At 36.4% G+C, this 21,408-nt stretch overlaps 1 protein-coding gene across 1 annotated transcript in view; it reads left to right on the forward strand.

Annotated features, from left to right (window-relative positions):
• LOC121411834 overlaps positions 1–19,473 on the forward strand; it is a 29,220-nt gene extending 9,747 nt beyond the window's left edge. Inside the window, exons 3-14 of the mRNA XM_041604706.1 lie at positions 1,411–1,473; positions 2,061–2,206; positions 2,811–2,979; positions 6,884–7,026; positions 8,230–8,473; positions 9,498–9,533; positions 12,899–12,989; positions 14,113–14,341; positions 15,359–15,555; positions 15,953–16,050; positions 16,506–16,583; positions 18,387–19,473. Of these exons, the coding sequence (XP_041460640.1) occupies positions 1,411–1,473; positions 2,061–2,206; positions 2,811–2,979; positions 6,884–7,026; positions 8,230–8,473; positions 9,498–9,533; positions 12,899–12,989; positions 14,113–14,341; positions 15,359–15,555; positions 15,953–16,050; positions 16,506–16,583; positions 18,387–19,373 (2,481 nt within the window). The 3' untranslated portion in view covers positions 19,374–19,473. The remainder of the gene's footprint in view (positions 1–1,410; positions 1,474–2,060; positions 2,207–2,810; positions 2,980–6,883; positions 7,027–8,229; positions 8,474–9,497; positions 9,534–12,898; positions 12,990–14,112; positions 14,342–15,358; positions 15,556–15,952; positions 16,051–16,505; positions 16,584–18,386) is intronic.
• Positions 19,474–21,408: the final 1,935 nt, after the last annotated feature.

A 21,408-nucleotide genomic window follows, 5' to 3' on the forward strand; every position in this document is an offset into this window, starting at 1 on the left:
GAGTAACCATGTATCACTGAACATCTTGTGCGAGTTAGAGTAGTATTCAAAGTCAAATTCAACTGCTGCTATATTGAACCGCGTGATGCAGGTGAGACGGCCAGAGGCATTCCACTTGTCGTAATATGGTATCTTTCAGCAGTGATTTCTTTTTCTAAGGTAAAAGGTTTAAAAATTGTCAACCCAAGGGGATTCGCATTATTAATTAGAGAGTTTGTTATTTAATCAAATATTTTTATTATGTGCTACAAAGGCTATGGTGCCTTTGAAAGACATGAATCCTTCTGTTAGAATTAATATTGTCCTGTCGAGCACACAATTGAACTTGTTCAAGGCATCAATCTGCCCTTGACAATAGGATTCAAGTCTTTCAAAGGCACCATAACTTTTGTTGCACATAATAAAATATGAATAAATTACAAGCTTTCCCCAATATTAATGGAATTCTCCTTTCTTAGGTTGGCCAAATTTTTTTTTTTTACTTATCAAATAATATTCAATGATTAAAGTTAACATATTTAAATGAAACAAGGTGGTTTGCGAACCATGAGTCTCACCTGATTTTGAAATAATTCAAATATGCAATCTAATCTTTTAACCCCTTAGACCCCATCATCTTCATGGATACACATGAAGTATTACCCAATGATCATATGTACCAAGTATGAACATAATTGATGCAGAAACTAACAAATGAGATCAAGTTGAATAAAAACTAGCAAGAAGTATGATGATCAATATTTTCATATTTTATGCCATTTGGCGCAAGCCCTTTTTTGAACCCTTGATAAAAACGCTTTGTGTTCGCTCAAGCATGAACGAAACTCATTTTTTTTAATGGAATTTGAAAGATAAGACATCACAGCATCTATTAACATAAAAATATAGACATGATAATTTGAAATAAAATTTTGATAGACTTTTCAAAACTGTCCCGTTTTTTATACGCACTGTATGCATGTGGATGCAATGCCATTTCAGGTGGGTGTTTCATAAAGCTGTTCGTAAGTTAAGAGCGACTTTAAGAACGACTGGTGATCCTTTCTTGTGGTAAATTGTATATACATTGGCGATGGTTACGCGCATAAGAAAGGTTCACCAGTCGTTCTTAAAGTCGTTCTTATCTTACGAACAGCTTTATGAAACGGCCCCCGGATTATCATCTGTGATACAAAATGAATGTAGATATATGTGTCTCTGCCCATGCAGCAAAGTATACTGAAATAAATCAAAGGTATAGATAGCTATGAATTTCAAGTTCAACTAAGTATTTGTACAATATTTCCACTGGACACTTTTTGATCTCTTCTTTTTCACAATTCTTCACAATTTCTTCACAATGTTCTCTTGTCCAATAGTATATATGGTACTTATCATTCAAAATGCTTTTTAATTTCCATTCCTTTACAGATGGGGATTACCAAAATCACACATGGATTTCCTTTAGGCAGGCGAGAATTTTTAACATATTTAGTAAGTTTCTCTAAATTCTAAATGTCAACTTAATTCATGATATACAGTGCGTCCCACAAAAAACGAAAACGAGATTTATCGATGATTTATCATAGCTTAATCACAAATACAATAGACAATTATTTATTTTTCATTCACGCATGAGTGAGCAAAAACAATTTGAAAAAATTTGAACAATTTGAATAAAGTCACTTTGCGGGCTGTACCTGTGTTTTTGGTACCCTTTCTTCAAATTGTTTTTGCTCACTCATGTGTGAATGAGGAATAATCTAAGTAATATCAGATGAAATAGAAAATTTTGAATTTTACATTGGTAGGCCATTTGTCTATTGTATTTATTTTTAAGTTATGATAAATTTTTTTGTGTGTTTTTGTTATGGGACGCACTGTACATTGCAATGTTTTTTTCAGATCTATTTTGTCTGTATTTTTACTAAAAATACTTTGAAAAAAGAAATTTGCACAGACCCCACTTATAAGAAAAAATAGTTTCAACCAATTCTTGGCACTTCATGCCTTTGTACAAAAAATTATAGATCTATGTAAATCTGACACAGAATTTATTTTCTTTCACTTGTTTTTGGCAGAATAACCATAAACTTCCTAAGTGTTATACGCTTGCAATGAGAAGCAGATGTTTGAATGAGGATGATGCGGCTGTATTGTCTACATTACTTGGCGTTTCTGATAAACCTAAGCAAAGTGAAACAAAGATCACTGTCTGGTTGATTATGTAAGTATCAAAGGAAGGTTTACTCTTATTTTGCTTCTGAAATGCTGTAAAAGAGACCCTAAGATTGTCAGTTTGTCACAAGATGCACTGTTACCTGTGATAAATTCTAGCAATACAGAATATATCCTTAGAAATCAAGGTAATTCCATTCTAAAAAACACAAATTATGATGTAGATTATATTTCTAATGTTTTGACCATTAAATCTTACCCACCACACTTGAATGATCTATTTAAAAAAAAAAATCTCCATGATAATGAGTTTTTAATTTGCCTCCAAATTATTCAAATTTCAGTGCTTTATTTGATAATTGCCTATTTTCAATCACATTTTGGGGTACTTAAAATGTTGATGGATTAATATTTTGTTTGTGTGTGTGTTCAATTCCATGAATGTTAATAGGGATGGCTCTTATAGTTTTCTCCTACCATCCTGTGGATAAAGATTAAATGAAACACAGACCTGTCTGTCTTTACTTATGGAAGAAAATTTTCTATGATTCTTCATAAGTTAGAAAGTTGCACAGTCTATGCAAGGCATGTGCATGAGCTATAAACCATTGTTTTCCTCATGACATGCCATGGACATTTTGTATCCTATGCAGTCTTGGTCTACTGATGCTCAGTCATACCGTGTTCCTGTCTGGGGTCTGTCATCCAAAATTGCTGCTGAATGCCGCGGAAGCTTTCAATGTCCTGGACATCCTCGTGTACGCTGTTGTCATGACGATTTTGTTTCTCAGTCTGATGTGGCAAGTCGGTGTTCTGTGGCAGGTACAGATATTCTTTGCTCCTTCATTTGGTAAACCTTTCAAGTTCTTCTTCAAGCTACATTGACTGCATCCTTCAATCCTGAAGATTCTCGCAGTATTGTAGTACCAGGGCCCGGCAGGTGCAAGACACCGGGTGAACACCCTACTCTTTGACGAATAGTGTATTGGTTTAACGTGCATAGGTTGTGACTCTTCTATACACGGGACCAACATTTGCGTCCTTTCCGATGGACGGAGTGTTTTCCAACTGCATTCACACCTGCACTGAATACAGTGGTGAGGCATGCTAACACACTACGCTATCAGGTTTGTTACGTGCCTCACCACTGTATTCATTCTTGCACTTCTTTCACGTCATTGCATGTTTACATGATAATTTCTACAATTCTATTATTTTCTCTTTTACATTTGGACAATAGAAACAAGTTGGTAGTCAGTATAAATTTTAATTTGTGTCATTTTTCCATATAAAATTAGGTAGTAAAAAAAAAGTACAAAGCAATGTGTGTCCTTCATTAAAGCTAGTTTTTATATTTCAAATCAAGAGGGTTGACATTTTTTAAAAGTTATGATGTATATTATCTGAATAAATTCCAGGTATAAATCTTGATGAACTTTTCAATTTTTAAGAATTTTTTATCATGAAATGTGGGACATTACTGATATCAATATAGACTATCAATTAAATGATGTATGGAATTCCATTGAGTGGATACCATGCGCGACCATGGGGTCTCAAAATGCACCCTAAACACGTATTTTCCATACTCTGAAAATGCACCCCTTAACAAGTATTGGCGTGTGAAACCCTACCCTTAACAAGTATTGGAAACAAAACGATAATATTGGCAAATATTTCCTGAATTGAACCTCTAAACAAGGACAACGATATTTCAATTGTTATGTCATGGATGTCGGTTTTACCTTTACCTACATCATTGGGTTAAGTACAGCCCCACTCGTGCAAATCGTACTCTAAACACGTAGTGTTGACTCTTGGGGCAAAAAGTACATCCTTTATAAGACATTTTAGTCTTGATTTTTTATACCTTTGCAAATTTGACCCTAAACACGTAGCTTTCCTATTGAAAATAGATACCCTTTTTCATTATTGTCTCACCTGCGAAGCAGAGTGAGACTAGTATAGGCGCCGCTTTTCCGACGGCGGCGGCGGCGGCGTCAACATCAAATCTTAACCTGAGGTAAATTTTTGAAATGATGTCATAACTTAGAAAGTATATAGACCTAGTTAATAAAACTTGGCCATAAGGTTAATCAAGTATTACTGAACATCCTATTAGAGTTTCATGTCACATGACCAAGGTCAAAGGTCATTTAGGGTCAATGAACTTAGACCATGTTGGAAGAATCAACATCGAAATCTTAACCTGAGGTTAAGTTTTTGAAATGTCATCATAACTTAGAAAATATATGGACCTAGTTCATGAAACTTGGACATAAGGTTAATCAAGTATCACTGAACATCCTGCATGAGTTTCACATGACCAAGGTCAAAGGTCATTTAGGGTCAATGAACTTTGGCCGAATTGGGGATATCTGTTGAATTCCCATCATAACTTTGAAAGTTTATGGATCTGATTCATGAAACTTGGACATAATAGTAATCAAGCATCACTGAACATTTTGTGCAAGTTTCAGGTCTCATGATTAAGGTCAAAGGTCATTTAGGGTCAATGAACTTTGGCCGAATCGGGGGTATCTGTTGAATTACCATCATAACTTTGAAAGTTTATTGGTCTAGTTCATTAAACTTGGACATTAGAGTAATCAAATATCACTGAACATCCTGTGCACGTTTTAGGTCACATGACCAAGGTCAAAGGTCAATGAACTTTGGCCGAATTGGGTGTATCTGTTGAATTATCATCATAACTTGAAAGTTTATGGATCTGATTCATGAAACTTGTACATAAGAGTAATCAAGTATCACTGAACATCCTGTGCGAGTTTCAGGTCACATGATCAAGGTCAAAGGTCATGTAAGGTCAATGAACCCCATGTTGGGGTTTTTTGTTGAATAACCATCATATCTCTGTAAGTTTATTGGTCTAGTTCATAAAAAGTGGACATAAGAGTAACCATGTATCACTGAACATCTTGTGCGAGTTAGAGTAGTATTCAAAGTCAGCACTGCTGCTATATTGAACTGCGTGATGCAGGTGAGACGGCCAGAGGCATTCCACTTGTTTTAGTGTTTATGACATTACGTATGTAACGTGCCCTATCTTGAAAAAGGCATCCCTTATACGTGTTATGTTGGTCGTGGATGATATCCACTCATCATTGTAAATCCCCCCCCCTCCGGATTTCCACACTATTAATAAAAATTTGTGATTTTTCCTGGTAAAACAACATCCATTCAGGTATTTTTTAAATCTTTATTCAAATTTGGTTTTAAGACCGGTTTTAGTATAGACTGTGTACAGCAATGGTATGAATGAGTTAGAAATTACCATAAGGTATATATACAAAAAGCAAGAAAGGATATGCATTTGATTTGAATGTGAACATATGCATACAAGATGAAAATGACCATGACATTGATATCCAAAATGTAAAATAAAAACTTATGAATAAAAATAAAAGACAACATAATTACTCTTTTAAGAAATACTGAAATATAGAGAAATGGAGTTGTGTAATGAGGCAAAGGTTTGACAGGGCTGAGTTTTATAGGCGCCGCTTTTCCCACGGCGGCGTCAACATCAAGTCTTAACCTGAGGTTAAGTTTTTGAAATGACATCATAACTTAGGAAGTATATGGACCTAGGTCATTAAACTTGGACATAAGGTTAATCAAGTATCACCAAACATCCTGCATGAGTTTCACATCACATGACCAAGGTCAAAGGTCATTTGGGGTCAATGAACTTTGGCCGATTCGGGGGTATCTATTGAATTACAATCAAAACTTTAAAAGTTTTTGGATCTGATTCATGAAACTTGGACATAATAGTAATCAAGTATCACTGAACATCCTGTGCAAGTTTCAGGTCACATGATCAAGGTCAAAGGTCATTTAGGGTCAATAAACTTTGGCCGAATTGGGGGTATTTGTTGATTTACCATCATAACTTTAAAAGTATGTTGGTCTAGTTCATAAAACTTGGACATAAGAGTAATCAAGTATCACTGAACATCCTGTGCGCATTTTAGGTCACGTGACAAAGGTCAATGAACTTTGCCCATGGCATAGGGGGTATCTGTTGAATTACCATCATAACTTTGCAAGTTTATTGATCTGACTTTTGAAACTTGGACATAAGAGTAATAAAGTATCACTGAATATCCTGTGCAAGTTTCAGGTCACATGATCAAGGTCAAAGGTCATGTGAGGTCAATGAATTTTGGCCACGTTGGGGGTATTTGTTGAATTACCATCCTATCTCTGTAAGTGTATTGGTCTAGTTCATAAAACGTGGAAATAAGAGTAACCAAGTATCACTGAACATCTTGTGCGAGTTATAGTAGTTTTCAAAGTCAGCAATGCTGCTATGTGGAATCGCGTGATGCAGGTGAGACGGCCAGAGGCATTCCACTTGTTTATTTGGTGCACTGTTTTTTGAAAATTTATGAGCAAGAGAAGCGAGTGATCAAAAAATTTGATAATTATCGAGACGATTTTGAGTAGGCCTGCTTAAAAACATTGTACTGTTCCATATTTTTTGTAATAAATTTGACATGTTAAAAGTCTCTATCATCCAGATATGTAAAAGGAAGTTCAATAAAAACCGTAATATACAGCACAGCAATTCAATAGCAAAAAATGTAATTGTTAATTGAATAATGTCTGTTTTTATGTATCCAATAGAAAAAGATGTCTAAGGTTTTCATATTTGAACCTTATGTCATCATTGCCTTTCTGTGTTTCTTTATTTTCATAGTATTTCAGATTATGGTGGACTCATCGTCATCAGGATAAAAGTTTTGATAAGTTTTTGTCTTCCCAAAAGTCATTTGGACATTTCCTCAAAAAGTCGGTGCTCTACGTCCAAGAGGTGGAAGTCATTTTAAGAGGCTATACAATGTGAGTATAAACTAATACGAGTGATATACAGCACATCCTAGAAAAAATGATAAAAATTATTCATGCTTTATGATAAATCAATCACAGATATCACATGCTGTAAAGAATAGAGTCACTTCTGTCATCCAGTGCCCCGTCTTACAAAGAGTTACGATTGATCCAATTAATCATAACTCTATGGAAATCCATCAGTGTCATAATTTTTCTACAGGAAAATTGCACAATGTCCTTTGTAAACAAAGAGAAACACGGTGAATTTTTCAAGAAAACATTGAATGCATTCATGAATATGCCAAGAAAGGTTCCAAGAAAGCAGTCAAGGCCCCCCGGCCCAGCGGTGGCAAGAAGAGGCACAGGAAAAGGAAGGAGAGCTACGGAATCTACATCTACAAAGTCCTTAAGCAGGTTCACCCTGATACCGGAATTTCTAGCCGGGCCATGACGATCATGAACAGCTTCGTCACCGACATCTTCGAGCGGATTGCCGGTGAATCTTCTCGGCTGGCCCAGTACAACAAGAAATCCACCATCAGCAGTCGTGAGATACAGACCGCCGTGCGCCTTCTTCCAGGGAGCTTGCTAAGCACGCCGTGAGTGAGGGCACCAAAGCGGTGACGAAGTATACCACATCTAAATAGAGGGAGTTCTACTCTTCAATATACACCAAAGCTAGAAAATATTTTGACCAAACATGTAAACAGATGTTGACGTTGCTGGCCGTCCATAGTTGTGATTGATCAAATCAGTCGCAACTCAATCGGGGCCCTGGTGCAATTGATATGATACAGACCCTTATTGAAACTTTGATCAACATATGGGTCCTCACACAAGACTAGAACATAAAAAAGTTGCTGTTTCAATTGAGCAAAAGGGTCTTCTGTATGCAAGTCCTTGTAGGCTTCACATTCAGACCACTAATCTCCAATTCGCAGACTAGTCGTCACTTATCAAAAAGAGTCAGTATATCACTATAAAAGAAATACAGTGATGAGTCTGGTGATAGTTAACCTTCTATAGCCATTAGCAAGGACAAGGATTCTTACTTTGAATTGGGATTTTACACTATAGATTGCTGCTCGCTTTGTTATTAAAGTTTACATTTTTTAAAGTAGAATCAACACGAATGTATGTTACAGTTTAAAAGAATTGGCATGGATGTCGTAGAAGAAAACAAATAATTTGTCAATTTTTTTTTTCATGTAGGATGACACCATTCACCCCCATCTCTCATCTGGAGAGGGGTAGCCAAACACAACTCCAGTGTCCTGCTCTAAGACAGGCCATCTTCCAAGCTGCAAGAAACCAGTTTATGTCTTTGAGGCAAGCCATGCTGTCGACCATAGCTGATACTCAATTGAGAGAGGAAGAACATAGAGACTTAGAAGACCTTTATCTGGCAACCACCGATTTGCAACGTCTAGCTGGAGACCTGTCAATTTTAACTGATGTAAGTAAAGGAAATATTTTTCATAATTGAAAAAATGCAGCACGATTTTTAGACAAACTGGCTATAATGAGTTCCGAAGTCTTTATTAGGCAGTATATATTTGTGATAGTTGACCAAATAAAACTTGCTAAAAATCATACTTCATGAAAAGCTTTAAGTTCAATGGTGCCTTCACATGAAATTAAATTTGAATAATGACTAAAGAGAGAAAAATACAAGCACATTGCTGAAATTTCCTAAAAATCCACTATAAAAATAAGAAAGTTATGACATAATAAAGTTTAGTTTGATTACACGAAACAGTCTTGAAGAATTCTAATTGCAGCTCGTTTTGGAAGCTAAACTGGGATTGCTGCGTGTGCAGTCAATGGCCGACTGACCGTCATGAATTATTTACAGTCATGATATATGAGAGAACAGAAGATACTCCCTTTTTCTTGTGTATTTGTCATGAAATTTAAATATTTCTAATTTAGTTAGATTTGCTGATAAAGAAGCTCTTGAATGACCCATGCATTACCAAACTGTCAATTCTATATTTTCAATGCAGAGTCAAACTAATTTTTTTTTTCTAGGGGGGACTTATGAAAAATTTCATAACATAAAATTCAAAAGAAAAATTGAATATGTTCTCTCATTTGCATACCACCAGTTGTGCAAATTACTATTTTGTGAAATTCAGCATAATTTTATATTGTTTTGTGATGAACACATATGCAATGTGACTCTAGGTATCATGAGATGTCCTATTTTGATATATATATTTGTCCTTGTTCATTGCTTGAAAGTTTATTCACCCCATTTCTTTGGCAAGATTGTTTTCCTGAAGATCAATGTATGCATTTAAATTAGTTCAATTCGTATCATCTCTAAAACTTACTTTTTCAAAAAGTTGTAATGTTCTAGGATTTCAGTTGCTAACTACGTCAAAATCGTCCTCCATGTTACAGAAATACCAGGAAAGAAATGGTTATTGATATGGGATATTTCCTGAAATCTGCTTTCCTTTTTTTTTCTTGTACAGGATAGTAAAGGACCGTATCCGACTTCATATTTAAAGGTAAATATCTACTGTTTGGGGTGCTTCTAATTATATATGTGAATGTACATATTTCTATGATTTTTTATGCATTTACTAAGAGTATTTTTTTAAAACAAAATAGTTGAAGGATATTGGAATTATTGATTCCAAGTGATGAGACAAATTTGACGTTATCCTGTTTAAAAGGAGCCCTCAGATTGGACTTGGCACATTATAAATCATATCTATTATCATTATTGAAAAATATAGCATTGTAGAGACATGTGTGAAGCCTTTCAATTTTCACATCTCAAAAGCAATTGCAAACTATCTGGTTTATTCATAGCAAAAGTTCTGTCGAATGTGATATAAAATTTTATTCCAAGTTAGGGATATTCATTTGAGCCGTAAAAAAAATCATTTGATAAGTACAGTGAAACCAGTGTGTATAGCTCCATGGATCCGACTGAAACCAGTTAAAACTTCCAGTTATCAAAGTTAGCACAATCGAGCTCTGTGCTTGAATAAATGTATATATATAGATATATATATATATCTCTTAAAGTTTCACGTATTGGCTTCTCTAATAGTAACAAAATATGCTGAAGATAAATGGTAATGCTTTCAATGCCAGTATAGTTTTTATTTACTCGAATTTTCGACGGACCTCCGTCTTCTTCAGGAGTATATACAATGTGTGGTATCAATCAGAGAGCGCATCCTCAGACAGATGTTGTTATGATGACTGGCTGAGGATGCGCGCCCTTCACAGAAACATACATAGTAACACTTGTTTGTAATTATCTAATTGTTACGTAACAATTAATATTGCGCAATAACATTTCTTGTTACGCAACAATAAGAAATTTAAGAGATGAGATGATAGAACGAAGATCAAATTGGTTAAGAGAAAATGGTTCTCTCGAAAGTATTAAGTACGGATAGGTATTATTGAGCAATAAGAGAAATTCCTGTGTGATACGATACCAAACATCGTGGCGCTTGTCAAAGTATTTTTTTCCTTTTTAAGAACTAACGAAACTAACGAAAGAATGAATATCCGCTTAGGAATCCCAGATCTCGGTTCATACCATCACCCTCAAAGCTCCTACATTTAACAATTATTCGTAGTTCAGCGGTTCTTCTCTCGTCCGCTGATTTGTATCCTCCCCCAAATATGCACACTTTCACATCCGCTAACGAATGTCCAGGAAGGCAGAAATGTCTGGCAACAGGAAGGTCGGTACGTTTCTTCTGAATAGATGATTTGTGGTTATTGAAGCGCATTCGGAATTTCGTGCTGGTTTCACCAATATAGATTGCTTGGGGGCAGCGTGCGCAGAGCAGTAACGATATGTTTACAGATTTGACATCTGGGTTTGTCACAAGGTATGTTACCTCTTGGATGCTCAGGTGTCGGGAGTCTGGTGCTCACAAGCAATTTCCTCAGATTGGGAGGTTGACGTTGAGCATGAAGAGGGTTTTCTCCGACTATTTTCCCTAGCTTGGGATCTAGAGCCAATGTTGGCCATTCCTGCCTGACCTGTTTTACGAATTTCTTGGTATCGGGATGGAAAGTGGTCACTAGAGGGAGTCGTTTCTTCTCATTGACCAAACGGTCCTTATTAAGAAGATCTTTACGAGATTTCTTCTTTACTCTCCGAATAGTCTCTGAAATCAATTTGGGAGGATACCCTCTCCTTATGAATTGTCTGCCTAGTATAAGGGCCTGTCTGTCAAACTCATCCTCCTTAGATATGATACGGCGAAAGCGTAGCATCTGACTATAGACAATTGATTGCTTTATGTGTTTTAGTCTCACCTGCGAAGCAAAGTGAGACTATAGGCGCCGCTTTTCCCGACGACGGCGGTGGCGGCGGCGGCGGCGTCAACATCAAATCTTAACCTGAGGTTAAGTTTTTGAAATGACGTCATAACTTAGAAAGTGTATGGACCTAGTTAATAAAACTTGGCCATAAGGTTAATCAAGTATTACTGAACATCCTATTAGAGTTTCATGTCACATGACCAAGGTCAAAGGTCATTTAGGGTCAATGAACTTAGACCATGTTCGAGGAATCAACATCGAAATCTTAACCTGAGGTTAAGTTTTTGAAATGTCATCATAACTTAGAAAATATATGGACCTAGTTCATGAAACTTGGACATTAGGTTAATCAAGTATCACTGAACATCCTACATGAGTTTCACGTCACATGACCAAGGTCAAAGGTCATTTAGGGTCAATGAACTTTGGCCAAATTGGGGATATCTGTTGAATTCCCATCATAACTTTGAAAGTTTATGGATCTGATTCATGAAACTTGGACACAATAGTAATCAAGCATCACTGAAAATTTTGTGCAAGTTTCAGGTCTCATGATTAAGGTCAAAGGTCATTTAGGGTCAATGAACTTTTGCCGAATCGGGGGTATCTGTTGAATTACCATCATCACTTTGAAAGTTTATTGGTCTAGTTCATTAAACTTGGACATTAGAGTAATCAAGTATCACTGAACATCCTGTGCGTGTTTCAGGTCACATGACCAAGGTCAAAGGTCAATGAACTTTTGCCGAATTGGGTGTATCTGTTGAATTACCATCATAACTTTGAAAGTTTATGGATCTGATTCATGAAACTTGTACATAAGAGTAATCAAGTATCACTGAATATCCTGTTCGAGTTTCAGGTCACATGATCAAGGTCAAAGGTCATGTAAGGTCAATGAACTTTGGCCATGTTGGGGTTTTTTGTTGAATAACCATCATATCTCTGTAAGTTTATTGGTCTAGTTCATAAAAAGTGGACATAAGAGTAACCATGTATCACTGAACATCTTGTGCGAGTTAGAGTAGTATTCAAAGTCAGCACTGCTGCTATATTGAACCGCGTGATGCAGGTGAGACGGCCAGAGGCATTCCACTTGTTGAGGGAAAGAATCAAATCTCAAATATGAGAAGGAATCAGTTGGCTTACGGTACACAGATGTATTCAAAGTGTTCGTTTCGTGGTCGATAGAAACGGATACATCTAGAAAATTGATTTCCTTCTTTGAGTTTTCCATTGTGAATTTAATGCTTTCACTGCATGAATTGAAATCGTGGAACGTGGCTAGTGAGTCGTCAGGATGTTCCCAAATCATAAATATGTCATCTACATACCGAGCATATAGTGTCGGTTTATGAGGATGATTTGTCAGAATTTCCTCTTCTAGTACAGCCATGAAAATGCTAGCATATGCGGGTGCCATTTTTGTGCCCATGGCTGTACCCTGCTTTTGGAGATAGTGGTTGTCATCATATTCGAAATGATTGTGCGTTAATATGAATTCAACCATATGAGCTAAAGCGTCTACATATATGTTGTTTTTTTTTAATTCCTTTTTTTTATTTTGTTCTTTTAGGCTGTTTCTAATCTATACAGTGATCAGTTATCTGAGTTTATCAGAAGATATCTCCTGTGTCTCAAACCTGATCTGTTGGCTGATTCTTCAGGTATGTTTACACTTTTAATGAAAAGTATTTGAATGTACTTATGGGCTGGATATGTTCTGTATAATGCATTTGTTGAATTATGAAACACAAATCTTTGTAGTATGAGAATAGTCATCTGAACATTTTTCGTAGCGAAATGTAAAAATCAGAGATAACTACTATGTTTCAAATGGCCTAGCACCTACTCTTAATTTCATTTCTTTCAATACTGTCTAAAAGTGTATAAAAAAAGGAGAGAGAGAGAGAAACAACAAAAAGGCAATTTACAAAGTGAAATACCTCTATAAAAGTACAATAAGAACACATTTTAGCAGACAAGGGTTACAAATCGGCAGTGATTTTGTCAGCAATAGGTCCCATTGGCAAGACTGATAAAATGCACAAGTCCCTTGGTTAAGCCGTATTTCCCCCTTTTATGTAGCTCATCAGAGAGTATTTAATACCACGGTGGAAAATTTTCTTTGGACCAGCATGACTTTGGAGGAAAGAAATCTCCAGCCAATTAACCATTGTTTGATATTACAAAAGAGTAGTTGTCAAGACTCAAGATGGGTTGTTTTATATCCCAGGGGGATAAAGTCAAGGATTTGGGGTTGCTAGACTGAAAAAAGAAATATCTGAAGATCAATTTTGTCTGAAGATGTAGTTCGGTATGAATACAATAAATTTTTATAATGATAAAACATTGCTTATATAGCGCATATAACAATGATAAAATCATGTCTCTATGTGCTTTAGAAAGAAGAATAGAAAGAATGGAGAAGAAAGAAAAGCCTGTTCACAGAGGAGCAAAATCAATTAATAGGTACATGTATATTTTGCAAAGATGAATGTCTTCAAAAGGGACTTAAAGGATTCTACATTGTTAGCTTGTTTAACAATATCAGGTAATGTATTCCAGAGTTCAGCAGAGGATATTTTGAATGAACGAGCGCCGTAGAATGGAGTGTTTATTTTGGGAACTACAAGGAGGGATTTGTTTTGATCTTAATTTTCTTTGGGGTACATACTGTTCAATTAGTTCTTTGAGATAGAACGAAGATTGACCTTTTAAGCATTGATATGTTAGGAGTAATATTTTGTATTCAATACGGGATTTTATGATTATTTTTATTGCCCATAGGGGATACATCTAGCTCACATTCAACACTAGACAATGTCACAAGGTTAGCAGGTCTGGATCTTGCAACCCTGAAGCACTCTTACAAGCTTCATCAACCGATGTCACCACTCCCATCAGATATCAGTACACAGAACAAAGCCTGTGAGACCGGAGAGATCTGGGGTCCCTCTAATATCCTTCCTTCTGCAGCCCGTGCCCTCAGATTGCATCTGGATGTCACTATGAAAAGGTAGGGGTTGAGATACTAGTTCTGTTGTTTGCACTCCTGGGTCGGTATTCAGTTGAAAGTATTGATTTTGTAAGTATTTTATTTACTATTTTACTTGGCTAAGCAAAGCTCATTTTCAGATCAGATCAGTATTTCACTTTAGCAAGCCAAATTTAAGCATAATTATTATTAACCTTTGTCACTTTATAATGTTTAAGCCAAATATTCATTACGCGATGTATGTATCCATCTGTGCGTAGAATGTATGACTGCATGTATCATGTTTGTAAGCTGCATGCAAGCTAGACTTAAGCCAGGTAGGTGGCTGACTTAGATTCAAGCAAAATACTGAGTAAATATATATAATTCAGGCTTAAGTATTGAATTGAACACCGGACCAGAAACACGTACATTTGATAAACCTCCAACCCATCCCATGAATGAATTAAGAGAAGATCGGGGGACCGTATCACAAAGCTTAGCAATGATCGTAGAACATTTTTCTATGATTAATTCCATTGACTACAATGTACAATCAGTTGTAAATATCAAGTGTACAATCAATCGCTAACCTTTGTGTTATGGGACCCAGATATCACTGAAGCACATTTCCATGTTTCCCAACCTCTCCCTCTGCAGAAGAATGTATTAGTGAGACTCGATGTGAAGATTTTGGGTGTTGGTTTAGGTTCTTAGATACCACAACCTAATGGTTATGAGGATGATGATGATGATGGAAAAGTTTAGTTATTAATGATTGCATAAAGCTAGACAACATGCTGTTTTGAAATGAAACAGCCATTTAATAATTTGGTAATCTTGTGAACTCACTCTCTCTCTGGCTTTTCTAACTAATTGCATCGCATTGTTCATCTGTCTACATTCATTTTTTTATTTTTAGTATAATTGACTACTTTTTCCTAGATTGAAACCCTAAAGATAGATTAAAGAGAAGTGTTATTGCACAAACTTTACACTGAATGTTAGAGAAACTGCAATATGATTATTTTTAACTTTTTTCCTCTTTATCCTTTCCAGTGCTATGCAGATTGAAAGTAGAACATGTACAGAGGAAGGAACGTCTGACTTCAGGGACTCTGAAATACATGAGCTTGAAGGGTTACTATCAGAGGTCAAGGGGCATCTGGAAGCTTGCCAAACTTGCCTGCATGAAGCCGAGACTGCTCTTGCCAAACTGGCAGGCCATATGGAGCCAGCAAAGCAGAAAGAACCAGGTGAATTTATTGCTTGTCTTTAATATGGAAATAAATAGAACTTTCAGTCATTATGAAAGGAACTGTCATAAAATATGATGTGGCTCATATATCTGTAAAATACTGTCACTATCTTAACAAATTTAATTTACTTAAAAGATGCAGATGTTGGTGTTTTTTCTTTTATTATTTCTTGAAAAAATTATACATGAAGTTTTCTTTCTGTCATTCTCTCTTTCCCCTTCATTTTACTCTTGCTATCTACCCCTCACCCCCTTTCCCTTTATGCCATCTCTCTCTCTCTCTCTCTTGTTATATCTTTCTTTTTCTCACTTGCCCCCCCCCCCTCTCTCTCTCTCTCTTGTCTATCTCATCTTCCATTTTCTCCCTGTCTTTCTGCTTGATTTGATATCTGCAGTGATGATCAAGACAGAGACCAAAGCTGACCTACCAACACCCCAGCATCTAGACTTTATATCACCCAAGGGCAACGATATTGATTTCATTGAAGAAGAGGTGAGCATAACCTTCATTTCCTCCCCCCCCCTCCAAAAATAAGAAATAACTAATAATAATTCAAAAAATGATGAATAAAATAATAATGATGATAATGAAGATGATGATGATGGTGATGATGATGATGATGGTGATGGTGATGATGATGATGATGATGATGATAATGATGATGGCAATGATGATGACGATGGCAATGATGATGACGATGGCAATGATGATGATGATACAATGATAATAATGATGATAATACTTTACCACAATTTATTCCAGTCTACCTGTCAAAAGTCAACTGTTATTATAAAGCAAACTCAATTGTGGCAAACTCACTCTATCATAAGAGTCAAAGATCTTGTTCGTAAAAGTAAACCAGTATTTGTGAAACATTGTAATATGCTGCCTTTTTCAATATTTTGATATTCACTTTTACTCACCTCCCACATATCTTTATCCTGTAGATATTTGAGGCTTACATTGATCCTGATAGAGATGACGGGATACCCGATTACAGTATGGATGACTTGATTGAAGAAAGGGTAAGCTAGTGTCTCTGATTTCAAGGGAAATTAATTAATATACATGAATAACTACATTCTCCACTGATTGTTATGCCTCGGCACACCACAGGTGGTTGCTGGGTTTGATTGTCTGATGGGGATCTGTCCCGTTTGGGATCAACTCAAAACTGGGTCCAAACATGCATTTAGAATAGACAATGATCTTAATAATAATAATAATAATAATATAGGATATTTGTATTGCGCACATATCCACCTTGTTAGGTGCTCAAGGCGCGCTATTATATTACCCGGCTAAGCTAGGCGTTCATAGCGCACACAGCTTTTCAAGGAATTACTTCCTACCGGTACCCATTCACCTCACCTGGGTCGAGTGCAGCACAATGTGGATAGATTTCTTGCTGAAGGAAATTACGCCATGGCTGGGATTCGAACCCACGACCCTCTGTTTCAAAGTCCGAAGACTAATCCACTGGGCCACACTATTTGGAGCATCAGGGACAAAGAACAAAGGTCACAGTCACACATTGAAATATTTCCTGTTCACAACAACTGAAGAACAGTTTGAGGTATCAACTTCAGATTTGGTTAGTGTATGCATACCTAAGGGACAGCGATCAGATAAGATTGGGGGTCACAAGGTCAGAGGTCATTTGTCACGATGAAGATCTGATTAGATTTTAGGGTCAAAAGGTCAAAGCTCACAAAAACTTGAAACATTATGTTTGATATATTTCTGACCTGGTAATGGTTTTGGGGGTATAAATTTAAATTGTGCGCAGTCGAGGAGTCGGGTGCTGGTATGGTAATCAAGGCATCTTAATACAAAGCTTATCAATTGATCCTCTAGTTGATATGCATGATTGATTGCACACAGTGGTCAGTGCATTCCTTTATGAAAAATTAGCCTTTTGGTCAATCCTTGCGTTGTGTTACTGGATCCTGGTGGGTGTTCCATAAAGCTGTTTGTAAGTCAAGAGTGACTTTAAGAGTGATTGGTGAACATTGGTTTGACTTTAAAAAATCTGAGCTAGAAGGTCATTCTTGTCACCTGTGTCTGTGATATGTTACAAAAATGAAGCCCAGAAAAAATTGCAGTCGAAAATAATTATTTAGTGCTTAAAAAAATGAAATATAAAGTGACCGGAAACACCATCTTAATTTCATCCCATACACTTATGTGTACTATTTAGGTGTCTATAAGACGCCTATTTACAAAATCGAGGTTTGCCTTGTACTTTTAGCTTTTCATTCTCAATATTGGTTGTTTTCAGGGTTCATTAGTTCTGATACATGCACTTGTACACACGTTTCATTTGGTTTGAGATTTTTTTAAATCGGCTGCTCACAATTTTAAACAATACCTTTAAGAACGACTGGTGATCCTTTCTAGTGGCAAATGGTATATTCATTGGCGATGGTTCAGCGCGTATGAAAGGTTCACCGGTCATTCTTAAAGTCGCTCTTAACTTACGAGCAGCTTTATGAAACGGCCCCCTGAATAATTAAAGGGACATTAGAGATTTAGATAAAAATATTCAACAGTTAGTACACTTGAATGTATGCCTCTCTTAAGGCTGGGTATTATGTATTGTATCAAATCCACATTTTGTAACGTCGTTGGAAGAATACCTTTAACACCACAATTTCGCGTATTGCATGCACTCAAAAACAACCCTCAGCAGCCTGCATAAGTGCATTATGTAAGGGCGTTTCTCTGCACCAATGCCATGCGCAAATATGCTTTGCTGAGGGCGTTCTTCCACTGACACAACAATTTTTAGAGGTGTATATAATCTGGATGTTCTTGATATTTGACAGAGAAAGCGAAAACAAGATTCCGAAGATGCCAAGCACATGTTGGTGGAACTCCACTCGGTGCTGTCTAAAAGAGAGGAAGAGAAGGAGAAGATGAGAAGGGAGAGAAGAAGAATAAGGGAAGGAGATGATCCAGCCGAAGAATGGAAACCACTGGGAGAGGTGAACGGAGGAGAGGTAGATAGTATGAAGGATGATGATAGGACGAATAACTCTGCTACTGATGATGATCCATCGAATGATTTACAGATTGGAAATAGACTTGATGGTGCAATGGATGTCGAGAATAAGCGGACGTCATCACATGAACATCACGAAGGCAGTAAGATCCATGTAGGTAAAGACAAATCCAAACATGGAGCAAATGAGATGGGTGATTCCGAGGAGTCGGTATCCATAGCAAAGGTACTGGAAGTCGGTGATGATGAGGACGACAGTAGGAAACCCAAGCGCAATTTTGCGGACTGTATATCAGGAACAAACTTATTACAAGTCACCGACAAGGGAGACGGTCGAGACAGTGATGGCTATGACCACATAAATAGCCAAGATCTTTGCCACCAGATACCAGAGAATGGTGTCCAGGATGTCCGCACGTCTGGAGGTGGGGAGGGGTACGACGCCTCTGGTATCGGAAGAAGCACAGAGAAATCAATCAGGAGACCCGTTCCAAAGCCGAGGAAAAACATCGGAAAGAGACTGAATCCTCTGACTAAGGGAAACGCAGCACATCTTACATTGGATGCATGTCAGGTTAACTCTGACAATGGTCGGGCTCCTGTAAGGGCCGAAGAAAGCGCTTGTACACCTCAAGAGGATGTGAAACTGGACTCGGGTGAAGAACAAGGTTTAGAGAGGGAGGATGGAGAAGGGGCGAGTCCTTGGAGGCCGCAGCCCATGGCTATCCCATTCATGCAGGGATTAGCAGCAGAAGCAGTGAGGATATCAAGAGGAAGGCAATCACTGGCTGAAGATACATTTGGAGACTAAATGCACTCTCATCTTATTATTATTATGTATGAGCCTTAACGTTTATATTTCAATCAAAGGTCAATTCAACCCCAACAACGAATGTACTTGAATGAATAAGACTAAGGGGTAGCACTTAAGTTTCATTAAGATTTACATAACAGTGATATACATAACTTATTGAGTATTTCAATGAGAGAGCCAAAGATAGCAACACAAGCAATATTTCATTTTTGTCAATAAATGGGCTCTTTATATATGAAAAAAATAATGAGGAATTAAACCAAGTTTTACGTTAAGTTTTTCAAATAAATAATATAAAACATAGATGTAGGGGAAGACGGGGTAAGTTGTGACACTTTTTGCATTTTGCATGTTAGAATTGGTATGACTAGTACTATTATAGAAATAAGTACCTTGCCTTTAAATTTGATTCTTGGGAAATGTTTTTCACCTACATATAACTTTCTACCCCCACACTGAAAGTCATCGTGACCTTTGAAAAAAACGATGTCAAATGGCTCAACTTGCCCCATATATGGGGTAAGTTGTGCCACCGTCTGGGGTAAGTTGAGCCACAAAAAATATGTACAAAATGTATGGGGGGAGAACCAGCATGTCAATTTTTTGTTTGAAGTCTTTTCACTTGCTAATTCTCTATAAATACTAACATTCTTTAAAAGGAAAAGAGCAGTCATGTAAATTTGCTCCTTTTAGCCTGCATTTCAATCGATTTTTATGGTTTGTTTGTTTTTTAAGATACATTACCATAAGAATTACCATGGCTCAACTTGCCCCATGCTGTTTGGCTCAACTTACCCCAGTCCGAACTTAGTGCGATAATTTTGTATCCACACATTTATTATGCATCCATCATATAAAAGACTATGACAAGAATGAAGATCCATACCTGGACTAACAATGTTGTTATCATGTCTTTGCTATATTTAAAGACGTGTGTGTGAATAAAGTACTTATCTATTTCACACTCTTTTTTACTTTTTTGGCTGAAATTCATACTTTTCCCTCTAAAAAACTACTTTTTGTTTCAAAGTGGAAAACAATGTGGTGTGGTTAGGGTTATGCTATGGGTCATCAATACATGACACCACCACAATGTCTGACTCATTTATTATTGGCCTGGGGGTGGTGGCTCAACTTGCCCCTATGCTCAACTTACCCCGCCTTCCCCTACATATGTACCGAGTGCATACCATCATACTCTCCCTCATTTAAATACTGCTTCATGATATGATTATTGCTGGATTTGTTTAATATTATTATGAAATTGAAAATACTACAACTTCATTATTTTTTATTCACTTTTGATTAAATTTTCTGTGTGATGCTAATTTGAATTACACTGCTTGTAATTATAAAATTTAAATTCCTGTCATGAAATGGGACAAAAGAATCAGATATCCTTTAACTAAATATCTTTAGACAATCGTTTAAGTTCAATTATTATTTAGAAAATATTGACATAATGAGAGAGTGGTCTAAACCTGACATTATCAACTATAATTCATACAATGGTCACTATTTTTGTAATATAAAAACAAGTCATTACTAAAGCTTTACCAAACATTTAGAAAGGCTTTTGCTTTATGATTGTGTCTGACCTATGGATCCATCTTGATCATGTGCCATGAATTTTCTTGCCATTTTTGCCGATTTCACAAGGTAAAGTAAATAATCTTGTGAAATAAATGTACATCCAAGTGATGATAGAGAATATTTAGATTTTGTTGCATATTTTTTTAAAGTTGCATGAATATGTTATTTTGAAGAGAGAAATTGGAATACATGGGATCGGTGAATGTGAAGAAAGAGGCAGTATACAGTTGAATATGAAATAGAAATCTCATATGTAATTTTTCATTGTTAAGGTGAGAGAATACAAGTTTAAATTAGAGAGAGAGAGAGAGAGAAGACCAACCATTTATGATTATAAAATATTGTACACGATAAGGGATTTTCTTCCTTGAATTATATTAATACATATAATTTACACTGTCCAACATCAACTGAAGCAACAGCAATTGGTTTTGAAATA

This window comes from Lytechinus variegatus, chromosome 3 (assembly GCF_018143015.1).
Source record: "Lytechinus variegatus isolate NC3 chromosome 3, Lvar_3.0, whole genome shotgun sequence".
Classification (NCBI taxonomy): domain Eukaryota; kingdom Metazoa; phylum Echinodermata; class Echinoidea; order Temnopleuroida; family Toxopneustidae; genus Lytechinus; species Lytechinus variegatus.